Source organism: Notolepis coatsorum (assembly GCF_963971535.1).
Source record: "Notolepis coatsorum genome assembly, chromosome: 5".
Taxonomy (NCBI): domain Eukaryota; kingdom Metazoa; phylum Chordata; class Actinopteri; order Aulopiformes; family Paralepididae; genus Notolepis; species Notolepis coatsorum.
This window is the reverse complement of record NC_140169.1, coordinates 103,505,602-103,518,542: the sequence shown is the minus strand read 5'-3', so window position 1 is coordinate 103,518,542 and position 12,941 is coordinate 103,505,602. Positions and strand designations below refer to the sequence as shown.

Genomic DNA, 12,941 nt, shown 5'->3' with positions numbered 1-12,941 from the left:
TGCGCGTACAGCTGTTGGTTTGATTCCCTGTCAGAACATGAGGACAGGGAGGGACACAAACCTAATGCTAATGGTGCTGCAGCAATGGGCCAAATTATTGACAAACTAAGATTATGAAAAGAAAGAAAGAAAGAAAGAAAGAAAGAAAGAAAGAAAGAAAGAAAGAAAGAAAGAAAGAAAGAAAGAAAGAAAGAAAGAAAGAAAGAACAACGCTGCAGATTAGGCAATATAAGGGCAGTTGCAATCAAGCATATTTTGTTATTTAGCCTATATAATATCGTCATATAGTATTCTCCCCATTATTAGCTATATAGGCAACATTGGCCCACAATGTTGCCTGTGTATCATTATCATAACGAGCATAAGGCCTGCAGCCCATCCCATGCATTTGCATCCAGTGGGAACAGACACTGGCGTTGACAGCAGATGGCAGTCATCATACGAGAGGCAGCAATACGGTGCACCTTGATGCTTCGGGGCTATAAGGGAAATTAATAAATATGGGATTAATCTCTCAACATTAGGCATAGAGCCCCAGTTTAAAGGATACTTAACGCTACAGTATAGCCTATAGGAATACATTACAAATGATTCAGTTTAATGACAATAGCCTATCAATTAACCATCGGTTGGGACATCACGACATTAGGTCCATTAAAGACTGGGTTTAGTTGTCATAAACCTATTGAGGAAATATATATATATAAAATGGGGAAAAGTAGACCAAAAATAAATATTACAGATGCATAAATCCTACAAAATGTCTTAGCCTATATTGTAAAAAAAAAAAAAAAAAAAAAAAAAATACCCTATACTGTTTGAGGATGACAAAGACAGCCAATTAAGAGTCGTATTTATTTATTTATTAAGACGAACTGTATGCTTATACTTACATAAAAATATCTATTTTCGTTGCCGATCATATTTTGGGATTGTAACTAGGCCTACTGCTAAAATGTCCCCTTTTTATTAGCCTAATTTCGCAGTCTTCCCTCTGTCCATGTTTGAGACTATACGAGATCGAGTCAAATGTAATTCATTTGAAAAAATAACGAATTTCTCGTTTTATTTTATTATCGAACATTTCTAAACGTATTCGCATTTGAAACTCTTTAGCGCACGGCACATAATGCTATAATAAAAAAAATATATAAATTAAAGACCAAACTATCTTATTGTCTAATGTTATATACGTCCTGTTAACGCCCATATACAATAGATATTATGCAACAATTATTAGCTTATAGTTTACATTTGGTATTTATATCTGTCTGCACCGCGACTCTGAGACTGACCTGTCAGGTGATGTTCTTCCTGCTAACGAGTTTCAACACAAGAACCAATAAAGTAGTCCGAGCTGTTGTATTTCATAAAACATCATTTGAGAAAAACTTATTTTAGGTTATATTGTGGGCTAAACAAAATATTCAAGGAAGGCAATAATCCGATGACGCATGCATGCATTTAGTGAATTCAAATTATAATATTAAAATAGACCAAGGCCTATCGTCAAGATTAATTCACTTAACTTCTAAACAATTACAAATCGTTGTGCCACGAAGGAGCCAAGCCATCTGCGTTCACATGAAATATAAACCAAAGAATAGGTTTCCTCTCCATTTCAAAGGCAGCTTATATTTTGCAAAGTTCAAAGGAGAGACGATCTAAAATATTACTTTTTATGTTAAATTGTGCGTGAAACACATAGCGTTTGATCTGATCATCCACATGGATATATGGCATCGACCTTTATCCCGTGACGTCCAATCATTTACATTGAATCCAAACCCAATAAACCACGATGACGTGTTGTTTATAATATTCCCCCGGGTTGTGTACATTTGCGCGAGGGGGTGAAAGTGAAGCCGCCCGGGACGAGTGTCCTCGCGCTTGTTTATTTATAGGCTCGCTCCATATGTCTTCACGTGCACGAGCCGAAACGGACACGCATTCCCCGCATGACCACATGCTAATTTACACGTCCTGGACAGTGAGGGATATTTCCAAATGTCCTGTGTGAACAGGGCGACACGAAGAGAGGGACCATAGCTCGTCTTCACTTCAGCGGGCCATATTTTAGAGACCAACTAAAGCAGTGGCAGTGCCAAAATTAAACGTAAAGGTTTCACAATTTAGTTCCAAGACTATTCTTAACTATCCCGTGGTTATAGGCAGGTCAGTAACTATTATTGTATCAACACGTTCTGGGGCAGTTTAAGTGTTGGCAACGAAACTATATATACATGCAACCTTTTGTCAGTGCTGATGTTGGGTCCCTCTTCTTTTTTTTATCTATCTATTTGTTATTTATTTTTACTTCAGTGACAAATAGTTGTTTTAGTATGATATTGAGTGCAAGCCATTAATCATAATGTAACTATAAATGAAACTATATACATGTAACCTTTTGTCAGTGCTGAAGGTCCCTCTTCTTTTTTATTGATCTATTTGTTTATTTATTTTTACTTCAGTGACAAATAGTTGTTTTAGTATGATATTGAGTGCAAGCCATTAATCATAATGTAACTATAAATGAAACTATATACATGCAACCTTTTGTCAGTGCTGAAGGTCCCTTTTTTTTTTTATTGATCTACTTGTTTATTTATTTTTACTTCAGTGACAAATAGTTGTTTTAGTATGATATTGAGTGCAAGCCATTAATCATAATGTATAAAACAACAACTGTTTTACTTTGGTATACCTGTTGTTTGGGACATTCATGATTTGACCCTTATCTGCATGACATTAATATGTTAATGTTGTTGATAAAAGGGAATTGTTAATATTATAGAGTTTGCTCTCTCTCCCGAGGGGCTGCCGAGCAGGAGGTAATGGCCAAATATGCAAAGCATGTTGGGCTGTGGTGTGAAAATGCGCGCAATGCCCCGAGAGCCGCTCGCGCTCTGCACCCGGAGACATGATTCATCCACGAGCCCCACTTTACCACATAAGGCGGCACGAGCAGCCCCCAAAGCGGGTGGGACCAGGGACAAACCCTGCACTGCGATTGGCTGCTCTGTGCGGTGACTGGCAGTTTCCTAAGCAGCCTTCTCTCGAACCTCAGATTATTGACACTTTCCCAAACCCGAGCCACTGCCGCGCCGTCAGCACGCCGCGCGCACAGATAACGGATAAACTACTTTCCTCACACTGTCCCCCTCGCGGTGCCCGGTCTGTCTTCCGATGTCAGTCCAGCACAGAGCATCATAACCAGGCGGCTGCGCAGAGGAAAGTTACTATCGCGGATTCCGTTTTGGGAGTTAACTTTTTTTGGTTGTTGCTGTTTGCAGTTTTGAAGCTGTTTCCTCTCCGAGCTGAGAGCCATGGCAGAGAAGCGACGGTCGCCGTGCACGCTGAGCGTCAAGGCGCACGCGTTCTCGGTAGAAGCGCTGATCGGGGCGGAGAAGAGGCGCAGGTTCGAAGAGGAGGACACGGTCCACAGCTCCGGAGAGGGGACCGACGTGTCCGACCTGGTTCCCGGGAGTCCGGGGCCGCGCCGCCGGGCTGCGGAGAGATCGTGCAGCGCCAGCGACCGGGGGGGCAGCAGCGAGGTCGAGTGCAGCGCAAGTGATGACTCGCGTAAGTTACTATTAAATCACCGTCAACAACACAAACGAGATGCAATAGATTTGGCAACCTAAATACACACAGCAGCATTTAAACAATATGCTATAATATGCTAACAGTGCTGTTGAAATTCGTAGTCATCATAACAAGGTGTAACATTCTCTCACTCCTGAGTCCATGCAGTGCAAACAGGCCCATCAATCTTGCCTGCAAATGAAAATAACAAAAGCTTAGAAAAACGCCACAGTAGGCCGGATATTCCATTCCCTTTTCGTCTAGAAGCTTTTGGGTTTATTTAAAGGTTGCAAATGATGCACTATTATTCAATTCCAAGGCTTTTATGAAGGGAAAATAGGTCCGATTATATAGCTAAAGTCATTTTCATCTAACCTGAACAATTAAATATTTGTAGGAAGGAAAATATCTTGCTCTATAAACAAAACAATGATGGGCTGCCTATATGGTCAAAACAACAGTGTTGAATTGTGATATAATATCGTGTTATTGGTCTAGTAAATATATGAGTGGTGTGAGCGTGACTAATGTCGGACACTTTATGAGGCTTGTTGCAAATCATAAACACGCCAATTAGCGAGCGATAAAGACGGGAACGTGGCAGCGGATAGGACGCGTTAAGGCCCGCAGTGCACAACACAAACACGATCCGAGGTCATATCGTGCTGCCAAGGTAAATTAGGAATTCAATTTGGAGCAAGTTTAGCCGCGCATTTGGCCGAGGAAGTGTAATTATCAAAAACAACACTGACTTCCAGTGTTTGTGTTCTAGTTGAGCCTAGACTTGTTGTGTGCGTAATGTCTCTATAATGTTGTCCCATTTGGCGGGGCCTCCGCTCCGCTGCTGCACAACCGACGGAGTGAAGAAGGGGCTATAAACCCCGCAGCATGTCGGCGAATCATCTGACAAATAAAGACAAATAGGCAAACTCTATAAAACAATCAGTGGATAAAAATAAAGAAAAAGAGAAACACCGGTCTATATTGATTGCCACTATTAACGGAGCATATGTCTCTGTCCCATTTGCAGCGGAGAGCGAGGACGTGCTTCTGGAGAGCCCGCAGTCCGAGGCTCACTGCACGGCGCCGGTCATCGCCGCGTCGGTACCGGGGGCTGGAGACGAGATGCGGGTGGACCTGCAGGGATCGGACCTGTGGAAACGGTTTCACGAGATTGGCACGGAGATGATCATCACCAAGGCAGGACGGTAGGAGAGAGATTAAATTATTTGGAATTAATAAATAAAATTATATATTGCAGTTGGCTACACTTTTGGACACACTATTTACCCAGATACACGGGTTTAACTATTTCAACTGAAATAAATAAAGCAAATAGTTAACAGCCTATAATATGTGGTCGGAGTTATGACACGACGCTTGCTGCCAAAATGACATACAATAGCCTGTTGGCTTATGCTACTAAATGTATCTAAGTAAATATAGGCCTAATTATCACAGTCAAAATAGGGTAGCCCTAAATATGATTTTTGTATCAGGCTTTGTATTAAAGTAATCTCACTTGCAATTGTTGCATAATTAATTTTCACACACAAAATCGTTATAACCCATACATTTAAATTGTGGGAATTTTAATAATTAAGCGAGGTCGTCGTGCCTCTTTAAAAGTGTGCCATCATGCCAACATCATAAACAAATGTCTTTTCATGTGGACTTTACGATCATTGGATAATTATATATTGTAAATGACGAATATAAATTAGATTCAAACGTATATTAAGTCAGTCCTAACTAAGCCATAATCCGAGAAAAATTAAAAGGTCAATTGATGATTGATTTTGATTTCCTGTCAGGCGGATGTTCCCCGCTATGCGCGTCAAGATCACGGGCTTGGACCCGCATCAGCAGTATTACGTTGCTATGGATATTATCGCCGTGGACAACAAACGCTACAGGTGAGACTACACACACACACACACGCACACACACACACACACACACACACACACACACACACACACACACACACACACACACACACACACACACACACACACACATGCACACACTGGAGTCAGTGAGAAAGCAGGTCACACGAATGGGTAAATATAGGCCTTGTGTGTTTTTATTTTATTTATTTATTTATTTTTAAATATATTTTTTATGGTATTTCTTCTTTATTGTGGCTATGGCAGTCAGAGAGGAAATTGGGTGAAGAGATGGGGTAGGAGTCGGACACATGTGCCTGGCCGGATTCGAACCCAGGACGCGGTGCGCCACCGGCGGGGCGTCCCCGGCCTGTGTGTCTTTGTCTGCAGTGTATAAGAACAAACAACAATTGTGCAGTCTCAGTTCTCACAGCCACAAATGGCTATTGGCAACAGAGATGTAGTGTCACGGTGGTTTGCATCCTTTCCGTGCCGTTTGGAAAGGCCCTATTGGATGCCTATAACCTCTCTATTTTGAAGGCCAACCAACAAATCTCTCCTCTGTGTGCGTTGTGAAGGTACGTGTACCACAGTTCCAAGTGGATGGTAGCGGGAAATGCGGACTCCCCTGTGCCGCCGCGCGTCTATATTCACCCGGACTCTCCGGCTTCCGGCGAGACGTGGATGCGCCAGGTGGTCAGTTTTGACAAACTCAAATTGACCAACAATGAACTGGATGACCAGGGACATGTAAGTATCAAGAAAAGAATGATCAATTAATAATTAAAAAAAAAAGCAAAAAGAAAAGAAAGAAAGAAAGAAAATACATTTTTAATTCACAAGCAAAAGCCTCCCAAAATATCCAGAAAATTATCATAGCCATTTTTGCTGAATTTCAAATAGTATCATCTTTCCTATATCTTTCATTTTATAGCAAACATATACAGAGAGTGCAACATGATTAACATCTGCTCTTTCCATGACATATACTATGGTCAGGTAAATCCAGGTAGCTATTATCCTTTATTCATTTAGCAGATTAAATCCATCTACTTACTGTATATATTATGAAGATATGTGCAAAAGGGCTTGCAATTTAATGAGAAAGTGAACCTAATGCTTTGTACAGAGTGAATCATTAGGTTATGTGAACGATCCTTTGGAGGAAACCGTTAATCATTAGGGGGAGAGAAAAACTGGGCAAGGCTGATTCAGAGAAAGCCACTATGCACTGGAGTTGGTATAGCCTATATGTGTGTGTGTGTGTGTGTGTGTGTGTGTGTGTGTGTGTGTGTGTGTGTGTGTGTGTGTGTGTGTGTGTGTGTGTGTGTGTGTGTGTGTGTGTGTGTGTGTGTGTGTGTGTGTGTGTGTGTGTGTGTGTGTGTGTTTGTGTGTTTGTGCGTGTCGTGTGCGCGCATTAGCGCGTGTTGTTTCATGTGCATATTTTATAGTCCAAGTGGTCAACATGTAATCCTATTTACAGTTGTCCCCCTCTCTCCAGATCATTCTGCACTCCATGCATAAATACCATCCGCGGGTGCACGTGATCCGTAAGGAGTGTGGCGAGGAACTCTCCCCGGTCAGAGCTGTTCCTGTGGGGGAAGGCACCAGGACCTTCTCATTTCCAGAGACCGTTTTCACCACCGTCACCGCTTATCAGAACCAGCAGGTACAGCCCAGCTAACCGGTTCACCCTGTCTTCTGACTTTCTACTAGCACCAGAACGAGGCTATACAGCATGTTAGCCAGCGTGCCTTCCTGTATGTGTTGCACTTCACTGCAGCTTAAAACTCTTTACTTGTTACTCCTTTTATGCATATAAATACCAAATTGATAATTGATGCTGACTGCAGTAAAGGGATTACACTCCCGGCAGTCAACAATAAGTGGTGTAGTTCGTCTAACGGTGCCAACCTCAAGTGCTTCACTTGGAGGGCATGACAAGCAAAGATACTGCATGTAGCCATATGGCAAATATCCTACATGTAGTATATGACAAATATCTTTAAACTACATGGATATAGCATATGCAGGCTGGTGACATAGCTACTGCTTAAGTGCAACAAATGGAGAAGAAAAGACAGATGTGGTGTCTTTGCCAATAGTATAGTTATTATCTCACTATTTGAAGAGGTTATGATCCGCATTATGAGAGAGTGCAATTCATTCACACATGCTGACGTTGACTGCCAAAACAAAAGGGCTTGGCTCAATTATCTTTCAACTCAAAATGAAAAACAGAAATTGAAATAAATTTGACAATGACAGAGCAATTATTCTAAATAACGTTCTTGGTAGATTGGACATAACGAGATTCTCAGGCCAAAGTTTTTTTTTTTTTACATTTGAATTTTAATTATCATTTACTTCATTAATGGATCAAATTCAGTCAATTGAATGACAGACAGGCAGGCATTCTGGCAACCTGTACATTCCATAAACAAAGCTTGACGGTACAATGAAAGCCGCCCCCCGCCAGTTCAATCACAATTCAACTGACATATTTAGAGGACACAGGTAGCTATCTCTAACTGTACTGTACTGTAATACGAAATGCAGTTGTTCAGAAGTTGTGAACTTTTCTTCGTAGCTTTTTGTTGCCATGACGTTTTATTTATTAATTTATTTATTTATTTATTGCGGACAGCCATTCCATATATAAACCAATGAGCACTGAAAGGTTCTATTGATCTCCAAAAGAGATCACTATTTAATGTTGTGTCAAAACTGAGTTATGAGAGAGAGAGAGAGAGAGAGAGAGAGAGAGAGAGAGAGAGAGAGAGAGAGAGAGTGAGAGAGAGAGAGAGAGAGAGAGAGAGATGGAGAGAAAGAGAATGAGAGAGAGAGATCCATTTCTGAAGGACTGTATGCATGAATGAGTACACGGAGAAAGGCTCATCGGACATTTTGTTCAGAGCGGGAATGGTCAGTTACCTCGATTCTGACCAACCAGCGAGCGCTACCCACTCCATGCCAGCTCCTCGTGCTGACATCACAATGTCTGCGCTGTGAGCTTGTTATGATAGAATTGGGGATATAGGGGGAAAGAGAAAACATTAGGCCTAATACAGAAACATTATAAACTGGCCTGGGTCATTTGTTCTAACTTAACAAGAGAGGAGGGAGGAGAAACCGTGTTTTATTCCTTACTTTTATCCTTAAATCCTCTGCGGTGTACACTAGCCTACATATTTTGCGTTAGTTAACAATGGGTAATCCCCCCCCCCCCCCCACACACACACACCCGTGGTGGAGAGTAACTACGAATCTTTATTCAAGTATGTATTTTTCAGTTAATAGTTACTTTGAAGAAAGATGTTTAGCATATAGAAAACATGGTCAAATTTGATGAAGATTACGTACTTTCAAATACTTTCAAATGTAATGCCTGCCAACTTCAAGAGGACGTAAAAACAGAGCAGCATAACTGGACCACATACCACTTTAACATGACCTTTAGAGGTCAGTGGAGTACTATTGCATCTCTGTATTTCTGTTTTTACTTAAAGATCCAGTACAATGGTTTTTAAATTCAAGTCACAATTAGCTTATTGTGGGATGTTCATGTCACAATAATATATTTTTTCCAGCTTCACATGTATCGATTGATTTGGTTATAAGTGTCACCCTCTCTGATCACAGCCAACTCTCAGTAGGCTGAAAGGGCGTGGCTCTCTGTTCACTAGACACTATAGATGCTTGACTCACTGACCACTCAGTGTCCTTACACCACTGTGTAACTGGTGTGATGTGACTGATGGGCCAATCGGAGTAACCCAACGACATTATGCAATATCTTCACAACAACAACAGTTCTAACATGTTGGGTAATGTTACATCAAAATACGCTCTATAAAAAATGCAATGGGATAGAAAAACACGATTTTCATTGTACTGAATCTTTAAGTAAAGAAACTGTACTTCCTCTGCCACTGATACACACACATACACACACAATCAAAGCAAGTTAATATATTTGACACTGTTACTGTAAATGAACACCAGTTATATATTTGGGTCCCAAAGTTTCAAATTTACTCTTATAGAATCACATTAAACACACATTGGTTTCTGGCAGAGTGGGCTTTGGAAGTTAGTACGTGGTCTCTCCTTGCTCACAGCAAATGATGTCTGATGTCAAAGTGGCAGCGCTTGTAAAAGTTTCTTTGGACATGGGTCACAGGATCGGACTTCTTGCACCACCCACAGCTTGGGCAGGCAGGCACACAGCAGACCCATAGACGTACGTGTGCACCTGCACGTACACACACACACACACACACATACAGTGCATATACACAAACATGTGTACTTGAGGTCACATACACAGCAAACACACACATGCATGCTCCCTCTCTCTCTCCCTCTCTCTCGCTCTCTCTCGCTCTCTCTCTCTCGCTCTCTCTCTCTCTCTCTCTCTCTCTCTCTCTCTCTCTCTCTCTCTCTCTCTCTCTCTCTCTCTCTCTCTCTCTCTCTCTCTCTCTCACACACACACATAATGTGATATGAGTTATTTTGACTGAAGAAGCTTTGCATATGAATATACGATTGGTAGGAAAAAAATTGTCAATATACAGTAATTATATGGGTAGAGATGATACTTAATGATGTATGGACAAACGCCTAAAATATCTTTCAGTCAGAAAAATTAAAAAGCTGTCCTTCATGCAAAGGAAATTCCCATTATCATGCACCATGTAATGCTCAGAGATAACAGTAGCATTATAATTGTTGTCTTCTTCTCAGATCACAAGGTTGAAAATTGACCGGAATCCATTTGCCAAGGGCTTCCGAGACTCAGGCAGAAACCGGTGAGTTGATTTCTGACCGCAGAGATTTTCACATTATCTGGTGTATTAAAGGGAATCTGGGACACATGGCTGTATTTATATATATATTTTTTGGTTGCGGTTTTAGCTGCAGCTATTAGGTTTTATGGAGAGCAAAGTTATGCGTTTGTTTTATTTAGTGGTTGTTGTTGTTGTTGTTGTTGTTGTTGTTGTTGTTGTTGTTGTTGTTGTTGTTTTTGATGGTAAAAGCACATTACCTGACTATTAAATCTGTTTCAAAATAACTGCAATTCCCCCAAAAATTGATATAAACACAAATTACAGCTTCATAATATCAATTGTGGATCCGAGTGCGCAAAGTTGAGGAGGAGCAAGTTGAGGATTCATTTTCACAGAGTTCCACACACAGTCATGGGCACACGAGTTCGAGAGGGAAAAAACCTAACCCCCGGTCCCCCGAAAACCCAAATGGAGCGTCAGATTCCAGTCAGCCACGAGAACATAAACATCGACGGCAGAATAATAAAACGTCAAGAGTGTCCAGAAGAAAATCTATATAAACACATTTATAAACATATATATATAAACACAGGATTAAAACAACACAGCAGTAAAAAAAGAAAAGAAAAAAAAATCCCTACTAGTACAGAGAAGCAGCCACTCCCCCGGGGCCCTCCCAGAATTCATTAGAAAGACAGAGAGAGGGGGGGGGGGGTCAAAGAAGGAGAAGCATAGAGATTGGGAGAAAGAGGGAGATAATAGGCGAATGTGCAAGAGTGCAAGAGAGTGAGAGACAATGTGAGAGAGAGAGAGAGAGAGAGAGAGAGAGAGAGAGAGAGAGAGAGAGAGAGAGAGAGAGAGGTAGAGAGAGAGAGAGAGAGAGAGAGAGAGAGAGAGAGAGAGAGAGAGAGAGAGAGAGAGAGAGAGAGTCAACCTGGATAACCGGGGGACCCTGTCGGCTGACCCTATAAAAGTTAAACTCAGGAAGGCAGAAGAAAAAAAATACCCTCCCCTTAAATATTACAGGAAGAGTTAAGCAGTTGGCTAAATAAACTCCGGCTCTGATAGGCTAGTTTGGAAGCACACAGGGCCGCTCTGGGCAGCTTGTCTAAATTATCACCGTGGCTACGACCCCGCGGGGGGAGGACTTTTATCCTCACACTAACGAGGGGTAACAGAGCGCTCGCATTACCCCGCCATAGCACCCCCTCTCTCTCTACCCCACCTTGGGAGGGAGGGAGAGGTAGAGGAGGAGGAGAGGGGGCGGGGGGTGGGGAGCCCCACCTCATAAATCCTTGCTGTGGCTTCCTGCTCCTTCGTCCTGATTGGCCCGTAAAAGCTGTGTGAAAGCAATTACCTTGGAGTGCAGGGCTGGCAAGTGGCCAATCGCAGTGTGGCGTTTATGTCCCTCATTACCTGCCGTCTCCATGGAGACGGTGAGATAGGCCCTCCGACAGCAGCTAAGATGGCCGCCAGGTGGCTGGTATTTGGTGTAATGTCCGACAGCCTCAGACGTGCTGGGAGAGGCAGCGTTGCTACACCAGTGACTGAATGTGGGAGATGTGTTGGAAGTTGAAAATGAACGTCATACTTTATGTATACAATAAGTCTTAGACTCTATGTAGGGCCCCTCTTATGCCTCTTTCACCCCCTTTCACGCCAAACAAGTTATTTCTTGTAAAATGATTAGTACATATCTTGTGTCGCAATAATGATCACATTAAACACTTATTCAATAAACACTCGATTTAAACCTGCATTGTGTCAACATTTGCATGAAACAAAATTCAGCAAGATAAATCACTGTTAGGCAGAGCTGGGCTGAACAAGAGAAAACCCTCCTAACAGCGATGCATGCAACACAGTCTTTTTGTTGACATTTTCTTTTATCCTCCATGTTTAAACAAGGTGCAGTTACCACTCATAGCCACAGAGTGCCAACCTTCCATAGTGCAGCTTTAACCTTCTGTAGTGTGGTAGTGAAAGGGTTAAAAGGGATAGTTGTGATTTTTGGAACCCTAGCCCTATTTCTTACTTAACAACAACGTTGTTGATCCTTAGAATCCCTTCTCTGCACAATCCACACTGTTCCTCATACTAGCTGAGAATAGTTAGCCACAAAACAATACAAGCTGACTGATACTCGCTGAAATCTGCTTTGTGTGCATTGTGGAGTACATTTCAGTGAGCCTCAGTCAGCTTGTACAGACAAAAACAGATTAGAAAATCCCCCTCAAAGAGGTCCCTCTACACAAGGGCATCCATTTGCAGGACAATAATGTGGGGAACACAATTCAATTTTTCAAATAAGAATGTCTTTAGTTGAGGAAAACCTGATAGTAAATATATATTGGTCTGTGAGTATTTCTGACCTCCTGTGTGTGTGTGTGTGTGTGTGTGTGTGTGTGTGTGTGTGTGTGTGTGTGTGTGTGTGTGTGTGTGTGTGTGTGTGTGTGTGTGTGTGTGTGTGTGTGTGTGTGTGTGTGTGTGTGTGTGTGTGTGTGTGTGTGTGTGTGCGCGCACATGTGTGTTACAGAATGGGCCTAGAGGCTCTGGTTGAGTCCTATGCGTTCTGGCGTCCATCTCTGCGAACTCTGACCTTCGAGGACATCCCCGGGATGGCCAAGCAAGGTATCTATTCAACAGATGATGTCTTTAGACAATCTAATTTTTTTTT

At 42.0% G+C, this 12,941-nt stretch overlaps 1 protein-coding gene across 1 annotated transcript in view; it reads left to right on the top strand.

Annotated features, from left to right (window-relative positions):
- Positions 1 to 3,326: 3,326 nt before the first annotated feature.
- The window catches only part of tbx18 (T-box transcription factor 18), a gene marked incomplete at its 5' end in the record, with an annotated part of 10,617 nt that continues 1,002 nt past the window's right edge, over positions 3,327 to 12,941 (top strand). Inside the window, 7 exons of the mRNA XM_084314569.1 lie at positions 3,327 to 3,582; positions 4,616 to 4,793; positions 5,400 to 5,501; positions 6,053 to 6,224; positions 6,976 to 7,143; positions 10,221 to 10,285; positions 12,801 to 12,895. Coding sequence (XP_084170695.1) covers positions 3,327 to 3,582; positions 4,616 to 4,793; positions 5,400 to 5,501; positions 6,053 to 6,224; positions 6,976 to 7,143; positions 10,221 to 10,285; positions 12,801 to 12,895 — 1,036 coding nt within the window. The remainder of the gene's footprint in view (positions 3,583 to 4,615; positions 4,794 to 5,399; positions 5,502 to 6,052; positions 6,225 to 6,975; positions 7,144 to 10,220; positions 10,286 to 12,800; positions 12,896 to 12,941) is intronic.